The following is a 17,025-nucleotide window of genomic DNA, read 5'->3' on the forward strand; positions in this document are numbered from 1 at the left end:
CTCGCTCTCTAAAAAATAAATAAAATCTTTAAAAATAAAATAAAATAAAATCCCCTTTCAGCAGCTAAGTCAGAGTCTCCAGGCGCTGTGAGCTTGTGGCCAGCAGAGGAGGCAGGATAGTTGAGTTGCCTTGCAGCCATGGGGATCTGAAAGAAGAAGCATCTCTCTGCCCTTGACCATCCCTGTGCAGCTATCCCCTTTCTTTGGACCTCCCAAAAGCACATAGGGCACAGCCTGGAGGCCAGTGTTGCCTGAGCAGCTTTTCCAGGTCTGAGGTGAGACCTTAGAAATAGGGAGAATGGGTCATAAAGCCACTGACAGGCAGAAGGGGGACCAGAACCCATACAGTGGTCTTTCCCCTACCCAAACCATTCTGGTGTCCACCTTCCATGCCCCTCCCATCTCCCAGCCTCTCGCCACCTAATGTTCCAAGAAATACTCCCGCACTGGGCCAGTGGGGGCCGGAATCTCAGGGCAAAAGCCCTCAACTAGTGAAAAATGCTAGTGCTTACTGAGCCAGAGATAATCTCCCTGCTCCTGCAAAATATGCTCCACTCACCTCCTTCCCACTTCCTTCCCACCCCATACCTCCTTCCAGGTGTTCAAGCCCCAAACTTGGATCATTCTTGACTCCGATCTGCTGGGGACACCTGTGGCTCTCCCTCAAAATATATACCGGATCTCATTCCTTCTCACTACACCCAGTGCAATGATCTGCCTTTATTTCTTGCCTCCATTGATTAATTGCCTCTTGCAATTCCTTAATTGGTCTCCTTGCTTCTGTCTTGCCTCATCTCAGTCTGTTCTTGGCAGTCAGAGGGTTAGAGTTAAACCTTATCAAAGATATCAGTTTATATCAGTCCTCGCTCAGAGCCCTCTGATGACTCAGAGCAAAGGCCAAAGTCTTCTGGTTGGCTGCTATGGCCTTATGTGATGCGATGCCATTACCCCTCTGACCGCACCTCCCTCCCTGGCTCCCCCTGCTCCTCAGGCACTGTCTTGCTTTGAGGGATCTGCAGTTGCTCTCAGCTGTCTGTCCAGGACCCCTTTCCACAGACACCCCCACTGCTAACTGCCTTCCCTCCTTCAGTCCCAGCTCACATGCTACCTTCCTTAAGACACCTACCCTTGTCCACCCTACTAAATTGCTAACTGGTCCTCTGCCCAGCACTCCCAGTCTACCTTAATTTTCCCATAGGCCTTAGTATCTTCAACTGTACTGTATAATGATTGAAATCAGTCCAGTAATTAATTACATCTAGACACTGGGAATACAGCAGTACAGGGAACAGACCTGGCCCTGCTCTAATGGAACCGACCATCTGGGGTGTGACACACAGGCACTAAACAAAAGTTCCACGATCACTTTGCTAATTCCTGCCATAATGATGATATGCAAGAGACGGCCGACCTGGTTAGGGGAATCTAGGGCCTCCTCAGAGCTGAACATGCCCTAGGATTCCACTTTGATCAAGCACACTGATCAACAGCATGACTTTCCCAGGTGTCACTGACAAATGTGCTACTTTGGGAGATATGTCTGAGGGCAGAGGAAGAAGGATAAAGAAGGGTGGCAAGAACAGCAGGGGTCAGGCCTCCTATTGTTGTAACCTTAGACCAACCGCAGATGGGCGCTGGTGGGTAAATACTACCCTCGTCTGCATCCAGAAGGACAGATCCAAGGGACTTTCTACAAAGCTCCCCAGAAGGGCCAGGAGCACAGAGTCCCAACATGAGAACCCAGCCTTGTATTGACTTTCCCTCCTGGCCTGTTTCACTCTGCCCAGCCCCTGGTTCTGCTCACTGGGACCTCCTCCAAAAATTACCCACAGCACACAGCCCTTGCTCATGCTCTGCTTCCCATGGACACCCCAGGCTAGAACAGCAGGTTCAGTGATAAGTGAAGCAGAGACAAAAACAGAGTAAGGGTAGTGCGGAGTGTCTGGGAGGTTGTCATTTTCAACAGCAGGGGTCAAGGTAGGCCTCCCTGGTAGGTAACATCTGCACAAAGACAGAGGGCATGACCCACCCACAATCCCAGTAGGGGGACCTGCCACTGCAAAGGACTTGGGAGAGGGGAGTGACCACCCTGTGCTCAAGGAACAGCAAGCTTAGCCTGGCCAGGGGTGATGGATGCGAAGTGAAGGAGACATATGATACTTGCACACATGCACGAAGGCTCATCCTCACACCACTGTTGACAATAGTCTGGAAAGAGCCGGAGTCCATCAAACAGAGGGATGGTTAAGTAAGTTATAGTACATCCATATAATGGAATACTACACAGCATTCAAGAAGAATGAAAACACTCTTTATATAAAAATATGGAACAATTTCCAATTCATATTAAATGAATAAAGCAAAATGTGGAATGGTGCATATAGGAAGTTGCATTTGGGTAAAGGCATGGAAGAATAAACATGAATGACATAAAATTTGAACCCAGTCTATTGCACTTACAAAAGCCATACAAATTATTTCTCCTACAACCACACATTATTGAGGAATTTCTCAAAAAAAAAAAAAATCTTGAATGCTCCTGGTGTTATGTGTCAACCCAATATTCAGGCCACACCATGGAGAATATACACCCAATATTTGCTTTTACTGTGGCTTCTTCTATCCGAATACCCTCTCTGAACACCCAGAACATGCTGCCCTCCTCCATTCGGGCCCCGCCCGGAACCCATCATTACAGTCCTAAGACACAGTCTAAGTGGGCTCTGGAGAGGTACTTACTAAATGTTGACGGACATAAAGATGTGCTTGTGAACACACTGACTGAAGCAATGTAGCAGTACACTGGAGTTTGATGCTTAAAAATCATTGTGTTGCTAATTTTCATTTCAAAAGGCAGTTCATCGCCTCTCCATTTAGAAAACTGGAACAACCACACAGTGTTTATTAGTTATAGGATCTTTAAAGGGTTCACTAAAATTGAGCAGCTTTGCCTAGCACCTTCACTGACTGAGGGAAGCAGAACTGGTACTGTTGACTACTCTAGAATAAATGGAAAACAGTACACGTTAATGGACAGGACACTTGGAATAGACTGCGTTGTTGTTTTTAATACAGTTAAATGTCATGATGGACATAATGAGACTGACAGCGAGCACTTTTGATACGTACAGGACATTATGGGCATTATCTGGCATAATCCTCAGGGCCACTGTAGAGGGGTAGGTATCTCGAGTATTACCCATTTTGTAAATGAGGACGTGGACTCACCAAAGTCACACTGAGTTAAACTCCAGTCCACCAACTCCAAAGTCTGTGTTTTAACTGTTCACATTCCTACTGCCTTTTGCAGATAGTATATACAAGACATGTAGTATATGATGTGGAATCAAACATTAGAGATTTTGTTTCAATTCTCTCATTTTACCGATGAGGCAGAGTTCCAAAGAAGTGATGTGGCTTGGGTTTCCTGACTCTTCATGCACAGATCCTTCTATGCATTCTTCCATGCATCACACTGTACAGAGCCTGAAATATGCTCGGTAAGGGATTATTTCATAAGAATTTATGGGATGGAGTTGACTGCAATCTCAAATGGAACCAGAATGGCATTTTTAACTCAAAAGACCTAGATTTGAATAAAAATGCTATCTTTATGACAAGTCTAAAATATTTTGAGCAATCTTAAAATAGTCGAGTGCTTTTTAATCCCAATCTGTAAAGGGAAAATAGCTGATTGAAATGTTCTAGTCATCCATATTCAGGGCTGTAGAAATGGGGCAGTGGCGAAGAGAGTCATGATGCAATGGGTACTTTGTGTCATGAGGGAAGAGGCACAGGCACTGGACTGAGAGGAGCAGAGATACTGAACAGAACTGTGTTTTAGAGGGGAGAGGGGGCTAGAGGAGGCTGGGTTTCGAGTGTCGTTAAGATTTACCGACGCGCTGGGCACCTGGGTGGCTCAGTTGGTTAAGCGACTGCCTTCGGCTCAGGTCAAGATCCTGGAGTCCCAGGATCGAGTCCCGCATCGGGCTCCCTGCTCGGCAGGGAGTCTGCTTCTCCCTCTGACCCTCCTCCCTCTCACGCTCTCTGTCTCTCATTGTCTCTCTCTCAAATAAATAAATAAAATCTTTAAAAAAAAAAAAAAGATTTACCGACGCGGAGCAGGGTCCCACCTCCCTCCAGTTCGCAGGGCAGACCCTGCCAACTCACCTTGGCCCTCTTTCTTGATGAGCCCATGGTCAGTCCCATTATCCTTCACTCTAGGACGGATGTTACGAATAAGAAATCAGACTTGGTAGGTGGGAAGTTGACGATTTGTTCTCTTTGGCCATCTGAACAGCAACTATTAGACCCGAAATTAAATCCGTGGCAGCAGGGATGGCTCCTTTTATCACACTGCAGCACTGCACTTCTATCACCCCCAGTTCTCAAATAAACCTGCTCTTGTAACTAGCAGAGGGGTCAGCAAACTCTTTCTGTAAAGGGCCAGATAGTAAATATTTTAGCCTCTGAGGGCCATATGGCTTCTGTCATAAGAATTCCATTCTGCTGTTGTAGTGCAAAAATAGCCAAAAATAATATGTAAACAAGTGAGTGAGGCTGTGTTCCAATAAAATTTTATTTATGGACACTGGAATTTGAATTTCATATACTTTACATATGCCATGAAATATTCTTTTGATTTTTCTCAACCTTGTAAAAATGTAAAAAACTATTCTTAGTTCACAGGCTGTACAAAAATAGGAGGTGGGCAGATTGGCCCGCAGACGTTTGCTAGCCCTCAGTCTGTAGTTAGAGATTTCTCTACTTCTCCAATATGCGGAGCGTGAGCTGTGCTGACTGCAAAGGCCAGTCTCTCTTCCAGCTGCCTTATTATTTTTTACTTGTATTCATTCACCCCATTCGAGCATTCGCTTGGCCCCTACTCCAGTCTGGGTACTGCACAAGATCCTTGGGGCACTGAGGGAAAAATCAGACATGGCTCTTATCTGAGTTCTCACAGGGTCAGAAAAGGCACCCACAAGTGCAGTCAAGTATCAGAGGTGTTGGAACAAGACACCAGTGTTGGATTCCCAGGGCTGCCATAGCAAATTACTACAAATGTGGTAGAAATGTGTCCTCTCACGGTCCTGGAGACTGGAAGTCTGAAGTCAAGGTGGCAGCGGCAGGGTTGGTTCCTTCTGGAGACTCCCTTCTTCTGGAGTGAGAAATCTGTCCCATGACTCTCTTCCAGCTTCGGGTGATTGCCAGCCATTCTTGGTTCCGTGGCTTGTCGATATGCGCTGCTCCTATCTGCCTCTACCTTCGCATGGCCTTTTGCTGTGTCTGTTTCCCTTTCTTTTCTCTTACAAGGATTTGTCATTGGATTTAGGGCCTACTCTAATTCAGGATAGTCTCATCTCCAGATCCTTGATTTTATCTGCAAATACCCTTGTTCCAAGTAAGGTTGTATTTTCAGGTTCCAAGTAGACGTATCTTTTAGAGGGCCACTATTTAACCCATTACAATACTCTTAGAAGACTGGGGTAATGTTATCCTGAAGGCTTCATGGAGAAGGTCTTAAAAAATGAGAGCTGCTGGTCATCGGATGGACGTGAGGGAGGAAGGAAAGTGCAGGCTTGGGGACCAGCCAGAGTTGGTGTGGGGGGTGTGACGCCACACGCAACTTAGAAACTGCAGGCAGCTGAGCCTGGCTGAAGAAGAGCAGGGAATGCACCGGGAGCACATGAGACCAAGGCCAAGGAGGTCAGCAGGGAGTCCACGGTGGCGATGTGGGCATCATGATCCAGCACTATTAAGCCAGAAGGATTTGGTGGAAGCCTCTGGGACTCCTTCCACTTCAAATGCACCAGAGCTCAGACACTCAAGACACTCATCACAACCCCAGCACAGTGGGACTAGACAAGCTTTAAGCTGTTTCTCCCAATCAGGACATTTCGATCTCATGATTAAGGTTTTATGATCTTTAAATAACACACACGCTGGTTTTCTACGAGTGTCAAGGCTTGTGGCTTCAAGCCCCTCTTACACACACGCTCCTCCCAATGCTGAGAGCTGCTCTTCCTGCCACCCTCTTCGCCTCCTGTGACCACCCTCTCACTCCTGGGGACTGTGAGTCAGGCAAGTGCAGTTTTCTTCCTATTACTACAACCATACAAGAGTCAATCAAGAGTAAGAGGCAGTTAATGACAAGATCAATGGTCTTACTGCATTTAGCAAGATTTTAAAAGCAATCAAAACTAAGACAATAATGAAAAATACTATTACAAAGAAGGGGAAATATTTGATGTGTGTATGCACTCCACTAAAATAACACGGGGAAGATTTTACAAGCTTAAAAACAAAACGCCAGTAAACCAAGCCACACTTAGAAAAATGAAAGCTGATTTTTATTTTATCATCAACAGCCATTCTTTAAACATGAACATGCATACGTAATATTCTACGCACACATCACAGTTTTTAACGTTAGTTAATAAAGGTTAAACACACAACATACATCCTTACAAAAAAAGTCAAATGCAAACTTAAAACTTTAAACAAAAGTCTTACTAATTTAAAAAAAGTTTGTGTTGGGTACCATTTGTACAACACAAGTTAATTTAAACATTTTCATTTTGGCTGCACATGAAAAAAGCGGCAGTAGAAAATAAAGTCATTGAGGGTTTTTAAATAGCAGAATAGGCAGTTTTGCCATGCAGGAGAAGCAATATTAAATATTAGTTTCAAAAAAAAATCCACATTTAAAAATATTTAGTTCAAGTCACAATTTTTCTCAGTAGAGACCCCAATGCAATGCATAATTAGCTGCCTTAGATGGCCCATTTGAAAGGACAATATCCCTTCAGAGTATAACTTTACTGATTTTGGCACAGAAAAGAAGTCTTAAGAACGAGAACATGATTAAAAAAGAGGGAAGAGGAACAGAGGCAAGAAATAAAAAGCAAGAGTACATGAGATAGTAATTGTAATCACTAAAAACTGAGCATTCCCAGTCACTGCAGAATACTGTCTTCCATCCACAGCAGGTGCGCACTCCACGGCTGTTACTGCAGCATGGACTTGATTTGCTTGGAGGTAGTCTCATCATTCAAATGTTTTGTTGTGTACCTAAAAGTAAACAAACAAAAACAGCAATTTTAGGGAATTAAAAAAAAATCATTATCTGTACTCACTGGTTTCTAGTATTACAAGATGAGCAAATAGGCCAATCTTCCCTCACAGAATCATGCCCTTGATTTCCAGCTTCAACTGGATTCAGGTTCTGTCTTGCTTAGCCTCCCTACCAGCTTTTAAACAGAAGATCCAAGAACTTTGTAACTGAGTCACAACTGGTTAAATTCTAAAGGAAACACTCAAGCTGCACCTCTCACTCGGATGAAAACAGTCCTTGCTCCATCTCAGGGATTGACAAATTACAGCTGGTGGCCCAATCTAACCCACTACCTATTTTTGTATGGGCTGTGAGTGAAGTACATTTTTATAATTTTAAATTAATGGGGAAAGAAATCAAAAGAATAATATTTCATGTTAACATGGAAATTATATGAAATGCAAATTTCAGTGTTTTTATAAAAAGTTTTTTTTTTTTTTTTTTAAGATTTATTTATTTGAGAGAGAGAGAATGAGAGACAGAGAGCATGAGAGGGGCGAGGGTCAGAGGGAGAAGCAGACTCCGTGCTCAGCAGGGAGCCTGATGCGGGACTCGATCCCGGGACTCCAGGATCATGACCTGAACCGAAGGCAGTCGCTTAACCAACTGAGCCACCCAGGCGCCCGTATAAAAAGTTTTAATGGAAGACCGCCATACTGATTTACTTCAGTATTACCTATAGTTACCTTCTTGCTACAGTGGCAAAGTAGATGTGACAGAAACCATGTGGCCCCAAACCCTAAAATGTCTGTTTACCCTCTAGCCCTTTACAGAGAAATATGCTGAGCTCCGTTCTAGTCCCAAACCATCACATCCCAAAATGTCTCAATACTCTTAAGTGCCTTGTTTCCAGCTAGATGTGTTTTGCTATAGGCATGTAAACACAAGAATCATAAAGAGTGATCACTGGTTTATGAGAAGATTCACCACAGGAGCCCTTTAATAGCCCAAAGTCAGTGAGTAAGCCTACATGTCTGACTCTGTTCCAGGAGCTTACAATCTGGCAGGGCAGACAGATGGTAATATACTCATACCAGGGGCAAAGGAGGAAAATACCAAGTGGGGCCTTAGAGACAGGTTATTCCAAGTGCAGTGAAAGCAGTGGAGGATATTAGGTGGGATTTCATTTAGGTTCTGGAAGGACTGCTCTGGCTGCTGAGGAAGAAGTGTAGGGAGCAGAGGAACAGCACAGGGACCCAGCAGGGCGCTGTTCCAGGGGCCTCAGGGAGGGATGACCAAGGCCTGGACCAGATGAGAAGCAATGGATACAGATGTTCAGTGCTTGAATGTGGACAGTTCAGACAGAACTTAATGCTGTATCAGTTAATTTGGCTTCTAAGAATTTCACATATAATCTTTAAGGAATATATCATTTTAAGCAAGTACATACAGATGGTCTTTGTGTCTTCAAGAAATTTAAACCCAATTCTTGTTAGTTTCATTTCAAATCAATTTAAAAATTGAAGAAAGCACCTGAATGCAAAGCCTTGGAGAGGTAAGGACACAAACATGTACTTATTAAGTACCTGATAAATTCTCAACAGTTTTACTTGTAAGTCATTTCCAAACTGTTCACATATTACTAAAGAGACACCAGAGCACCTGGCATGTGATAGGTGCTCAATTAATCGGTACTTGTGGAAGGAAGACAAGAAAATATGCAGCCAGGCTGGAAAAACAATCCATAAAGGAATATTTACATTAAGTGGCAGGCGATGTAACCAACACTAAAGCCTTGTTTTCTTTTCCAAGTGCAGATAAAGTATATTTAGCTGCACACAATCCTACTAATGTCAGGAAATAAAAATGTTTAACATCCTTCTGTTCATTTCTGTTTTTTCCCTTTTCCTTTATGCGCCTGAATAGGGGAACAGGGCCACACAAGTGGCACCAACATTTCTACAGAGATTTAAGTTTTAAGTACCACTACTCAGCAATGTTCTGGGACATTCCAGGAGTTCTGAGTGCTTTGCTCTCTACCAGACACAAGTTCTTGCTGCTTCTGCGGGATGTGATCATGCACTTCCAGCAGTTCTCAGATCCTTGCCCTGAACGGTGCTGACTGGGAGGCAGGCCTGTCACATCACCACATTCTTCTCAAGAAATGGCCAGGAATTAGGGCACCTGGATGGTTCAGTTGGTTAAGCGTCCAACTCTTGATTTCAGCTCAGGTCATGATCTTGGGGCTGTGAGATCGAGCCCCTTGTCGGACTCTGTACTGGGCGTGGCGCCTGCTTGGAATTCTCCCTCTCCCTCTGCCCCTCCCTCTCTAAACAAACAAACAAAAACAAAACAAAACAAGAAAGAAAGGAAGGAGGGAAGGAAAGAAGGAAGGACGGAGGGAGGGAGGCAGGAAAGAAAGAAAGAAAGAAAGAAAGAAAGAAAGAAAGGGCAGAAAGGGCAGGAACACCTAACATGTATGAAAATAATATATGGACACGTATGGCATTATTTCACTTTGTGCATAACACCAAAGTTCCTCTGAGTGCTATGACTTTTCTACCGAAGAAAATCAACCATTATTTACCTTTACTCTGAAATTTAATAAAGAACGCAGTTATCTAGCACTGAATCTTAACTCCCAGCTCTAGGTTGCTCGCTCATGGTCAAGGCACTTGGTTCCATTTTTCCAACCTGTAAAATTTAGGCATGACTTGCTGCTTTTCTGTAATCACATACTATAAGTTGGAGACACTATATATAATAGCTACGGAGAAGCATTCAAAATAAACAGCATATATATGTGTACGCAATTAAAATTGAAAATTTTTTTAGTTATTGGGGTGCCTGGGTGGCTCAGTCGGTTAAGCGTCTGCCTTTGGCTCAGGTCATGATCCCAGAGTCCTGGGATCGAGCCCCGCATCAGGCTCCCTGCTCAGCTGGAAGCCTGCTTCTCCCTCTTCCTCTGCCTGCCACTCCCCCTGCCTGTGCGCACAGTCTCTCTCTCTCTGTCAAACAAATAAAATCTTAAAAAAAATAAAAATAAAAATAAAAATTTTTAATTATTAACTGTCAGCTCTGAGGCAAATGATGGAGTGAGCATCTCTAGTAAAGCAGCTACTCAGAAAGTAATTCCACAAAAGTATCTCCCATTCTGTAGAGGTGTAAGTAACAACAATTGCACAGCACTTTTGGGATTATGAAATGCTTTTTAACTAGTATCTCCTTTGCTCTTAGAGTGAAGAACATTAAGGGCTACAGTGATTTAGTTTGAGCAGTGTTTCTCAAAGTGCCAGCATTACATCAGCTAGGGTGTTTGCTTATAAAATGAGGTGCCCGAGCCCCACCCCAGACCTGAGAGAGAGACTCTCTGGGGGATGGTGACCTGGGGATCTGCATTTTCACCTCCTTCCTAGTTATTCCAAAGCACTTCAGAGTTCAGTCATGTAGGAAACCTAAGGCTCAATGATACAGCATCAAGCATATGGGATTTTAAGAATGAAATCCTGAATGTGAAAACAGATTCCGACATTTATTAGCTATATGATCTGTGAGTCTCTCAGACATCCCCAGCACCTTCTATCCATCACCTACCTCACAGAGCTGTGGTGTGGATTAAATAAAGTCCTACATATGACATTGTTTATGAACGTACAGTGATATAAAAATGTTACTAATTGTAACCACTACCATAAAGTATCAAGTGTACCAATGAACCTTACAAAACTTCCCAGGTGAAAAAGAACCTGACACATAACACGTAAAAACAGTTCAAGAGTTATCTCTGCAACAAAACCTTCATTTTCTACTTTCCATTAGATACGTGAAACAAAAACTGAAAACTGACAGGTGGCTCTTGCCTCAATGGTGCTTTACTTCCCCTTTCCCTCAAACACAGACTATTGCATGTGAGACTTCAATCCCACCTCTCAGCCCCGTTGCCTGCTGCTGCTCTAATTCTAGAATAGAATAGAAGAGGCCCAATTACCTTTAAATTCTGAAAAACAAAAGCAAACTCTGAGTTTTTAATGTGTGGGGCACTGTCCCTTCAAGGTAAAGAAATACAACACCAGGCCCAGGGCGCCTGGGTGGCTCAGTCAGTTAAATGACTGCCTTCAGCTCAGGTCATGATCTCAGGGTCCTGGGATAGAGCCCCACATCAGGGTCCCTGCTCAGTGGGGAGCCTGCTTCTCTCTCTCCCTCTGCCGTGCCCCCCCCCTGCTTGTGCTCTAAGTACAAAAATCTTTTTAAAAAATTAAAAAAACATAAAAAATAAAAAGAAATAACACCAGGCCCTCCTAGACTTTGATTCCCTCTTCCTTTTCAAAGCAGGTTTCCTGTCACTGGCTGGCTTCACAGTGTCTCACCAGTAAGAAAGAAGGGTCTTGGGAGAAAACCCAGGCTGACTGGGACCCAGGGAGTCTTCAGAAAGGGATCAAGTGGTAAAGATTCACAATACCATGAATATGGATAAAACCAATGAGGTTTATGTTGTAAAAACCTCCAGAGTAAAAAATTCCCGAAAGTTATGGTTTCTGTAGGCTTATGGTTGAAATAGTTCGACATTATGAGGCTTTTTATTGTTATATTATGGTCCTGAATCTTTCTTATATTTGTTTAGAATTGACCTCCTTTACTCATGTAGTCACTGCTTACAGAATACTTTTCATAATCCTAATAAAATCATTTGATGGTTCCATTCAACTGAGATGATACAGCATAGAATTCTGCTTTATGATGCACCAAGTGTGACTAAGCATTCAAGAGGATAAAATAACAACCTATTTTGCTCATTAAAGGTGAGAAATTTAATACTGAACTGGCAATCATTTTTGTGTATCATGTGAACTACAGTGCACTACAGTGAAAAGCAAAGATGGCCCGTGACCTCAAGAAGTCTCCATAGAAATATTTCTGTGCCTGTGTAATTTTGTGTTTAAACACAAAATAATCGAGCAATGAGCAAATTATCTTTTATGTTAGGGAAGTTATACTATAAATTAAATCTCTGTGAGTCCAAGATGTTATAGTACACTGAAATTTGCATTTAAAAATATTCCAGCAGGAGCGCCTGGGTGGCTCAGACATTAGGCGTCTGCCTTCAGTTCAGGTCATGATCCCAGGGTCCTGGGATCAGGCCCTGCATCAGGCTCCCTGCTCCGCGGGACCCCTGCTTCTCCCTCTCCCACTCCCCCTGCTTGTGTTCCCTCTCTCGCTGTGTCTCTGTCAAATAAATAAATAAAATAAAATCTTATAAATAAATAAATGAATAAATAAAAAATATTCCAGCCTTCAAGAGGTGCTGGCTGCTCAGTCAGCAGAACATGCGACTCTTGTTCTCGGGGTCGTGAGTTCAAGCCCCGTGCTGTGCCTAGAGCTTACTTAAAAAAAATAAAAAGCCTGTCTTTAAAAAAAAAAAAAATTCCAGCATTCTTAGGAGCTACAGTAACATCAAGTAGGTCTAAGCTGAGAAAAGACAGCAAATAACTGCTTTATTTTCATTATAAGAAATACTGTAAGAAATATACAAAAGTAATAAAGGTATCTGTGAAACTAGAAATGTAATCACACTATATTAAGGGAAAAGAGCTAGTTTTCGTAGAAGTGTTTTTATGGTATTATATGTGTAAAAAGATAAGTATCACAGAACTGTGACTATCTACAAGTGTAAAGAAAAAGCTTTGCAAGACTATGTATCAAAATGTTAATAGTGGTTTATTTCAAAAATAGTGAGATCATGTGATTTCCTTATTTTGCTTTAAATTTTCCTGTGTTTGCTGAATTTTATTTACTGTGAGCATGTTGTACATTCATTAAAAAAATTAAAAAGTAAACATCCCAAGACAATAAAAAAATGAAAGCCAAGATCTTTGGCAAAGAAATAAAGCTGCTATTTTCATGTGACTGCACCCCCCTGACACGCACGCTCTCTTTATTGTAAAAATACTGTAACCAGTATTTGAAAGCAAGATTGCCAGTAAGCAAAATGAGATCTTCCCATTTCTAATATGAAATATATATTTTCTTTGTACTATTCACATTTTGAAGCATTTTCTTACAGATATTTTTTCTCTACATATGCACATGTACATATACACACCTGAGAGCATTTAGAAGACCTTCTACACTATTTGGAGGTTGGTCCTTAAGAACTTTGATACAACCTTTCATCTAAGGAGAAAAGGAAACAGAAAAGGTAAAAATGTTTGTTTTCCCATATAACATTCATTATCTCAAAACAGTAGTACTTAAATTAGCACAACTATGGAACTCATGAGAAATTACATTCTTAAAATGTCAAAATCATTTTTCTTAAAAGAAGGAAAAAAATCTACCCAAATGTTATTTTCAGTTTCTCTGTGAAACAAAACTTTTTAAGAACCGATTCGGTCAAACAAAAGCACCACGCACACGAATGAGAAAACGAAGGGTCGGCTAAGGGACGACTTCCCGGAACAGGTGCGGAGCAGCTTTTGAGAAGACGGAATGGACACGCTGCCAAGGAACAGAGGAGCCTTTCCAGGTAGACAAACACCTTGACAAAAATAATAAAGCTCATCACACGCAGAGGACCGAATTTTGCAAGGCTGAAATGACTAGCATAGGGGAGTTTACAGAGGGCCTCACAAGCCAAGGAACACTCAATTGTAACTAATGGGGTAGGGACTTGTTACAGGCTATAAAAAGGGAACAACTTAGCAAAGGTGGTATGTGAGGAAGATGAGCCTGACGATCGTGAAAACGTAGAGTGTAGTAGAAACAGCACAGGCTTGGAGCGCCTGGGTGGCTCAGTCAGTTGAGTGTCCTCCTCTTGATTTTGGTTCAGGTCATGGCCTCAGGATCCTGGAATCAAGCCCTGCATTGGGCTCTGTGCTCAGTGTGGAGTCTGCTTGGGATTCTCTCTCCCTCTACCCAATCCCCTTCTAGAGCGCAAGCTCTCTCTAAATAAATAAAACCAAAGAAAGAAAGAAAAAAAAGTAGAAAAGAAAAGGCGAGCACAGGCTTTGGAAGCCATGGAGATGTGGGTTCAAAATCCTGCTCCACAATTCACTAGAGATTATACTATGTAATTTCCCTAAATTTTAGATTCTCTATTAGTACAGAGGAAATAACGTCTACATCTTAGGAGTATTTTCAGAGGTAAGTGGGGAAACAAGCATAAAATTCCTGAGACACAGTAATCAATAAATGTTAACTCATTTCTCTTCACAGAGGATGGACATGAATAAAGAAAGGTAGGGAGGCTGGTTAGCAATCAGTAATCTAGACACGAAATGCTGAGAGCCTGAGCTAGCTATGAAAAGGAAACTAACTAGAAGACAATTCTCACCAAATAATGGTTCTAATTCTGATGAACAGGGTCAGGAAAGAAATTACAAAACAGAGAAACCAGGAATCTGCTTTATTCCTAATATGAACTTCTATAGGGACAAGCAAAGTGGGAACCCAGACTAGAGCCACAAATTATGATTACGAAGGAGGAGAAAATCTGTATTATATAGTCTTTTTTCACTAGGAGCACCTCTACTGACTTTCTGTATACATCTGGAAATAAATCTTTTGTTTGAAATGGCCTTTGGTCAAAGAACGAAAGGAAATTTCTTATGTCTAATCATTTATTTATATTGCCAAATATGCAGGACTGCTGAGGAGCAAGAGGGACAAGGAGGCATGCTAGAAGACTGAGGCTGTCCTCAGGTCATTCTACTCCACCGTGTATGGCTGTAAAAAACCCAACACAAGACAAAAGGCAACAGAAGCCCACCATTATCGGAAACTATAAAACTGAGGTCTGTGACAGAGTGCAACCTGCAGCTCTTTTATTTATTTATTTATTTTAAAGATTTTATTTATTTATTTGACAGAGAAAGACACAGCGAGAGAGGGAACACAAACGGGGAGTGGGAGAGGGAGAAGCAGACTCCCTGCTCAGCGGGGAGCCTGCTTCTCCCTCTGCCTGCCACTCTGCCTACTTCTGCTCTCTCTCTGTCAAAATAATAATAATAATAATAAAAACCTTAAAAAAATAAACGCCTATGAGTTCCACATATGGAAATGGTTTGGAATTAAATAAAGCAATATAACTTACATCAATCTTTGAAGTTTTGGCAAATGCTCCCACTGGATGTACGTGGTCATAGAGTATTATGACACCCACCATTACCCTCAAGCAGAATGACACCGTCTCTTCATTTGTAAATCTGCTTCTGTATTCCCTGGAGGGTAGAAAACATATGGATGGATGAGGCACATCACTACTTAATGAGCTGATTCAACATTCAGTTGATGCCGAAGGATGTATCCTGTTGATCTCTAAAAAGAATGCTAACATTATGTACCCCCTTTCTCCATGGTGAGATTCCCAGAGAACTGAGGTGGGTGCAGCAGTTATTACGTACGTATTCTGATCTCTATATGCACCCTCCTTGGCGTATCACCGCTTCTGTTTGGCAGGGATGAGGCAAACTTAGAGAAATCAAGTAACCCCCAAAATAATGGTTTCAGGATAGGTGCTTTGTAAAGGTTGTTCCCACCAATATGATGAAAAAAGCCACTAGCTTAACAGAGCAATATGCTTGCTATTTAGAAGCTAACTTAATCTAAGCATTTACATTATTATATTACTGGATTCTAATTCTACTAAAATTCACTCATATTCTTCTCTCATTTGGGAAAAAGGGAAATAGAACTTTCATCTATATATAAGGCAGCATGGCATAGCAGAAAGCATCCAGAACCAGGATAGGGCATCCAGGACATGTGTGGCTGACTGGCCACTGGGCATTAAAGTCCCTTCACTTCCCAGGACCTCACTCCCCTAAATGACAACGATAATGAATAGTTGCCCTCCTACTTCGTAAGGTTTTCCAATAAGATGATGTGTAAATACTGCTTTGGAAAATGAAAAGCTCCACAAAAATAAAAGTTATCTAATAAAACCATGTTATTTAGGAATCCAGGAGAGATTCTTTCTGCCTGCTGATAAGAAATCCAGCCAGACAATACTGTGGTATATATGATAAATGGCTTGAAAGTGAAGGGAAACCCAGCAGAGAATTCAGATTAGTGTTGGAAAAATTAACTAACTAAATAAGTAAATAAATGAATGAATAAAGACTGAACTAATACTGAGAGAAAGGGATAAGTAGAAGAGTAACTCTCGTCCTCTAGCAAAAAGGCAAGGTTCTTACTGGAAAGGAGAGAGAATGCTGATGAGAAGCATAACCAAAACAGCAAAGCTCTTCCCTATCTCCATAAGAGCACCACAAAATTCCCCATTCTGAAGAGTCTAATAAGGGAGTCTGACTGGCCTTAGGGACCTGAAAACCCACTGTACTTTCTACTTAACCAGAAGTTACATTAAGCTCCAAATTATTTTAATATTGTTCATATATGTAACATTGGATACTTCAGATATACTTATTTTCTGCCTTCCAAACAAGACCTGTTCATTTCTAGACAACTGTTTCAAGAGGATTGTTAAAGTGAAAAAGAATCAGCTAATACTCACGGTGTTTCGAGCATGACTCTGCATACACTAGCCATGGTGCTTAGACAATCTGTGGTATTTTCTATTGGTAAATTTTTATTCTGTAAAAGTGTATGGAGGAAAAAAAGTGAAAGTAATAGTTATTACTTAAGTATAATTTAAAACTTAACAATGTGAAAACTGACAACTTTAAATGTTGGTTCCTACTCCTAATTTTGTAAAAAAATGGACTAGATTCTAGATACTGTTCTAAGCTCTAGGGATATGGCTATGAGCAAGAGAAGCAAGACCCTGCTCTCCTGAGAGTCATTTACACTGTAGCTGAGTAGAAACAACCATTACATGCAGACAGGGCCTCACAGGCCATGAGGTAGGGGGATTTTATCCTAAGGAGACTGGAAAGTCACTGGAAACATTTTAAACAGAGAAAGAAGGGCATGTGGTTTTTAAAAAGAAGATTACTTGGCTGCTCTTTGGAGAA

General features: G+C 41.9%; 1 protein-coding gene across 4 annotated transcripts in view; it reads right to left on the reverse strand.

Annotated features, from left to right (window-relative positions):
- Window positions 1–6,328: 6,328 nt before the first annotated feature.
- Window positions 6,329–17,025, reverse strand: part of CYRIB (CYFIP related Rac1 interactor B) — a 146,270-nt gene continuing 135,573 nt past the window's right edge. For all 4 annotated transcript variants that reach the window (XM_021688460.1, XM_021688463.1, XM_021688462.2 and 1 more), the window contains 4 exons: window positions 16,566–16,645; window positions 15,144–15,270; window positions 13,155–13,225; window positions 6,329–7,071 (listed from right to left, as the gene is read on the reverse strand). In XM_021688460.1, the coding sequence (XP_021544135.1) occupies window positions 7,008–7,071; window positions 13,155–13,225; window positions 15,144–15,270; window positions 16,566–16,645 (342 nt within the window). In that variant the 3' untranslated portion in view covers window positions 6,329–7,007. The remainder of the gene's footprint in view (window positions 7,072–13,154; window positions 13,226–15,143; window positions 15,271–16,565; window positions 16,646–17,025) is intronic.

This window comes from Neomonachus schauinslandi, chromosome 4 (genome assembly GCF_002201575.2).
Source record: "Neomonachus schauinslandi chromosome 4, ASM220157v2, whole genome shotgun sequence".
NCBI classification, from domain to species: Eukaryota; Metazoa; Chordata; class Mammalia; order Carnivora; family Phocidae; genus Neomonachus; species Neomonachus schauinslandi.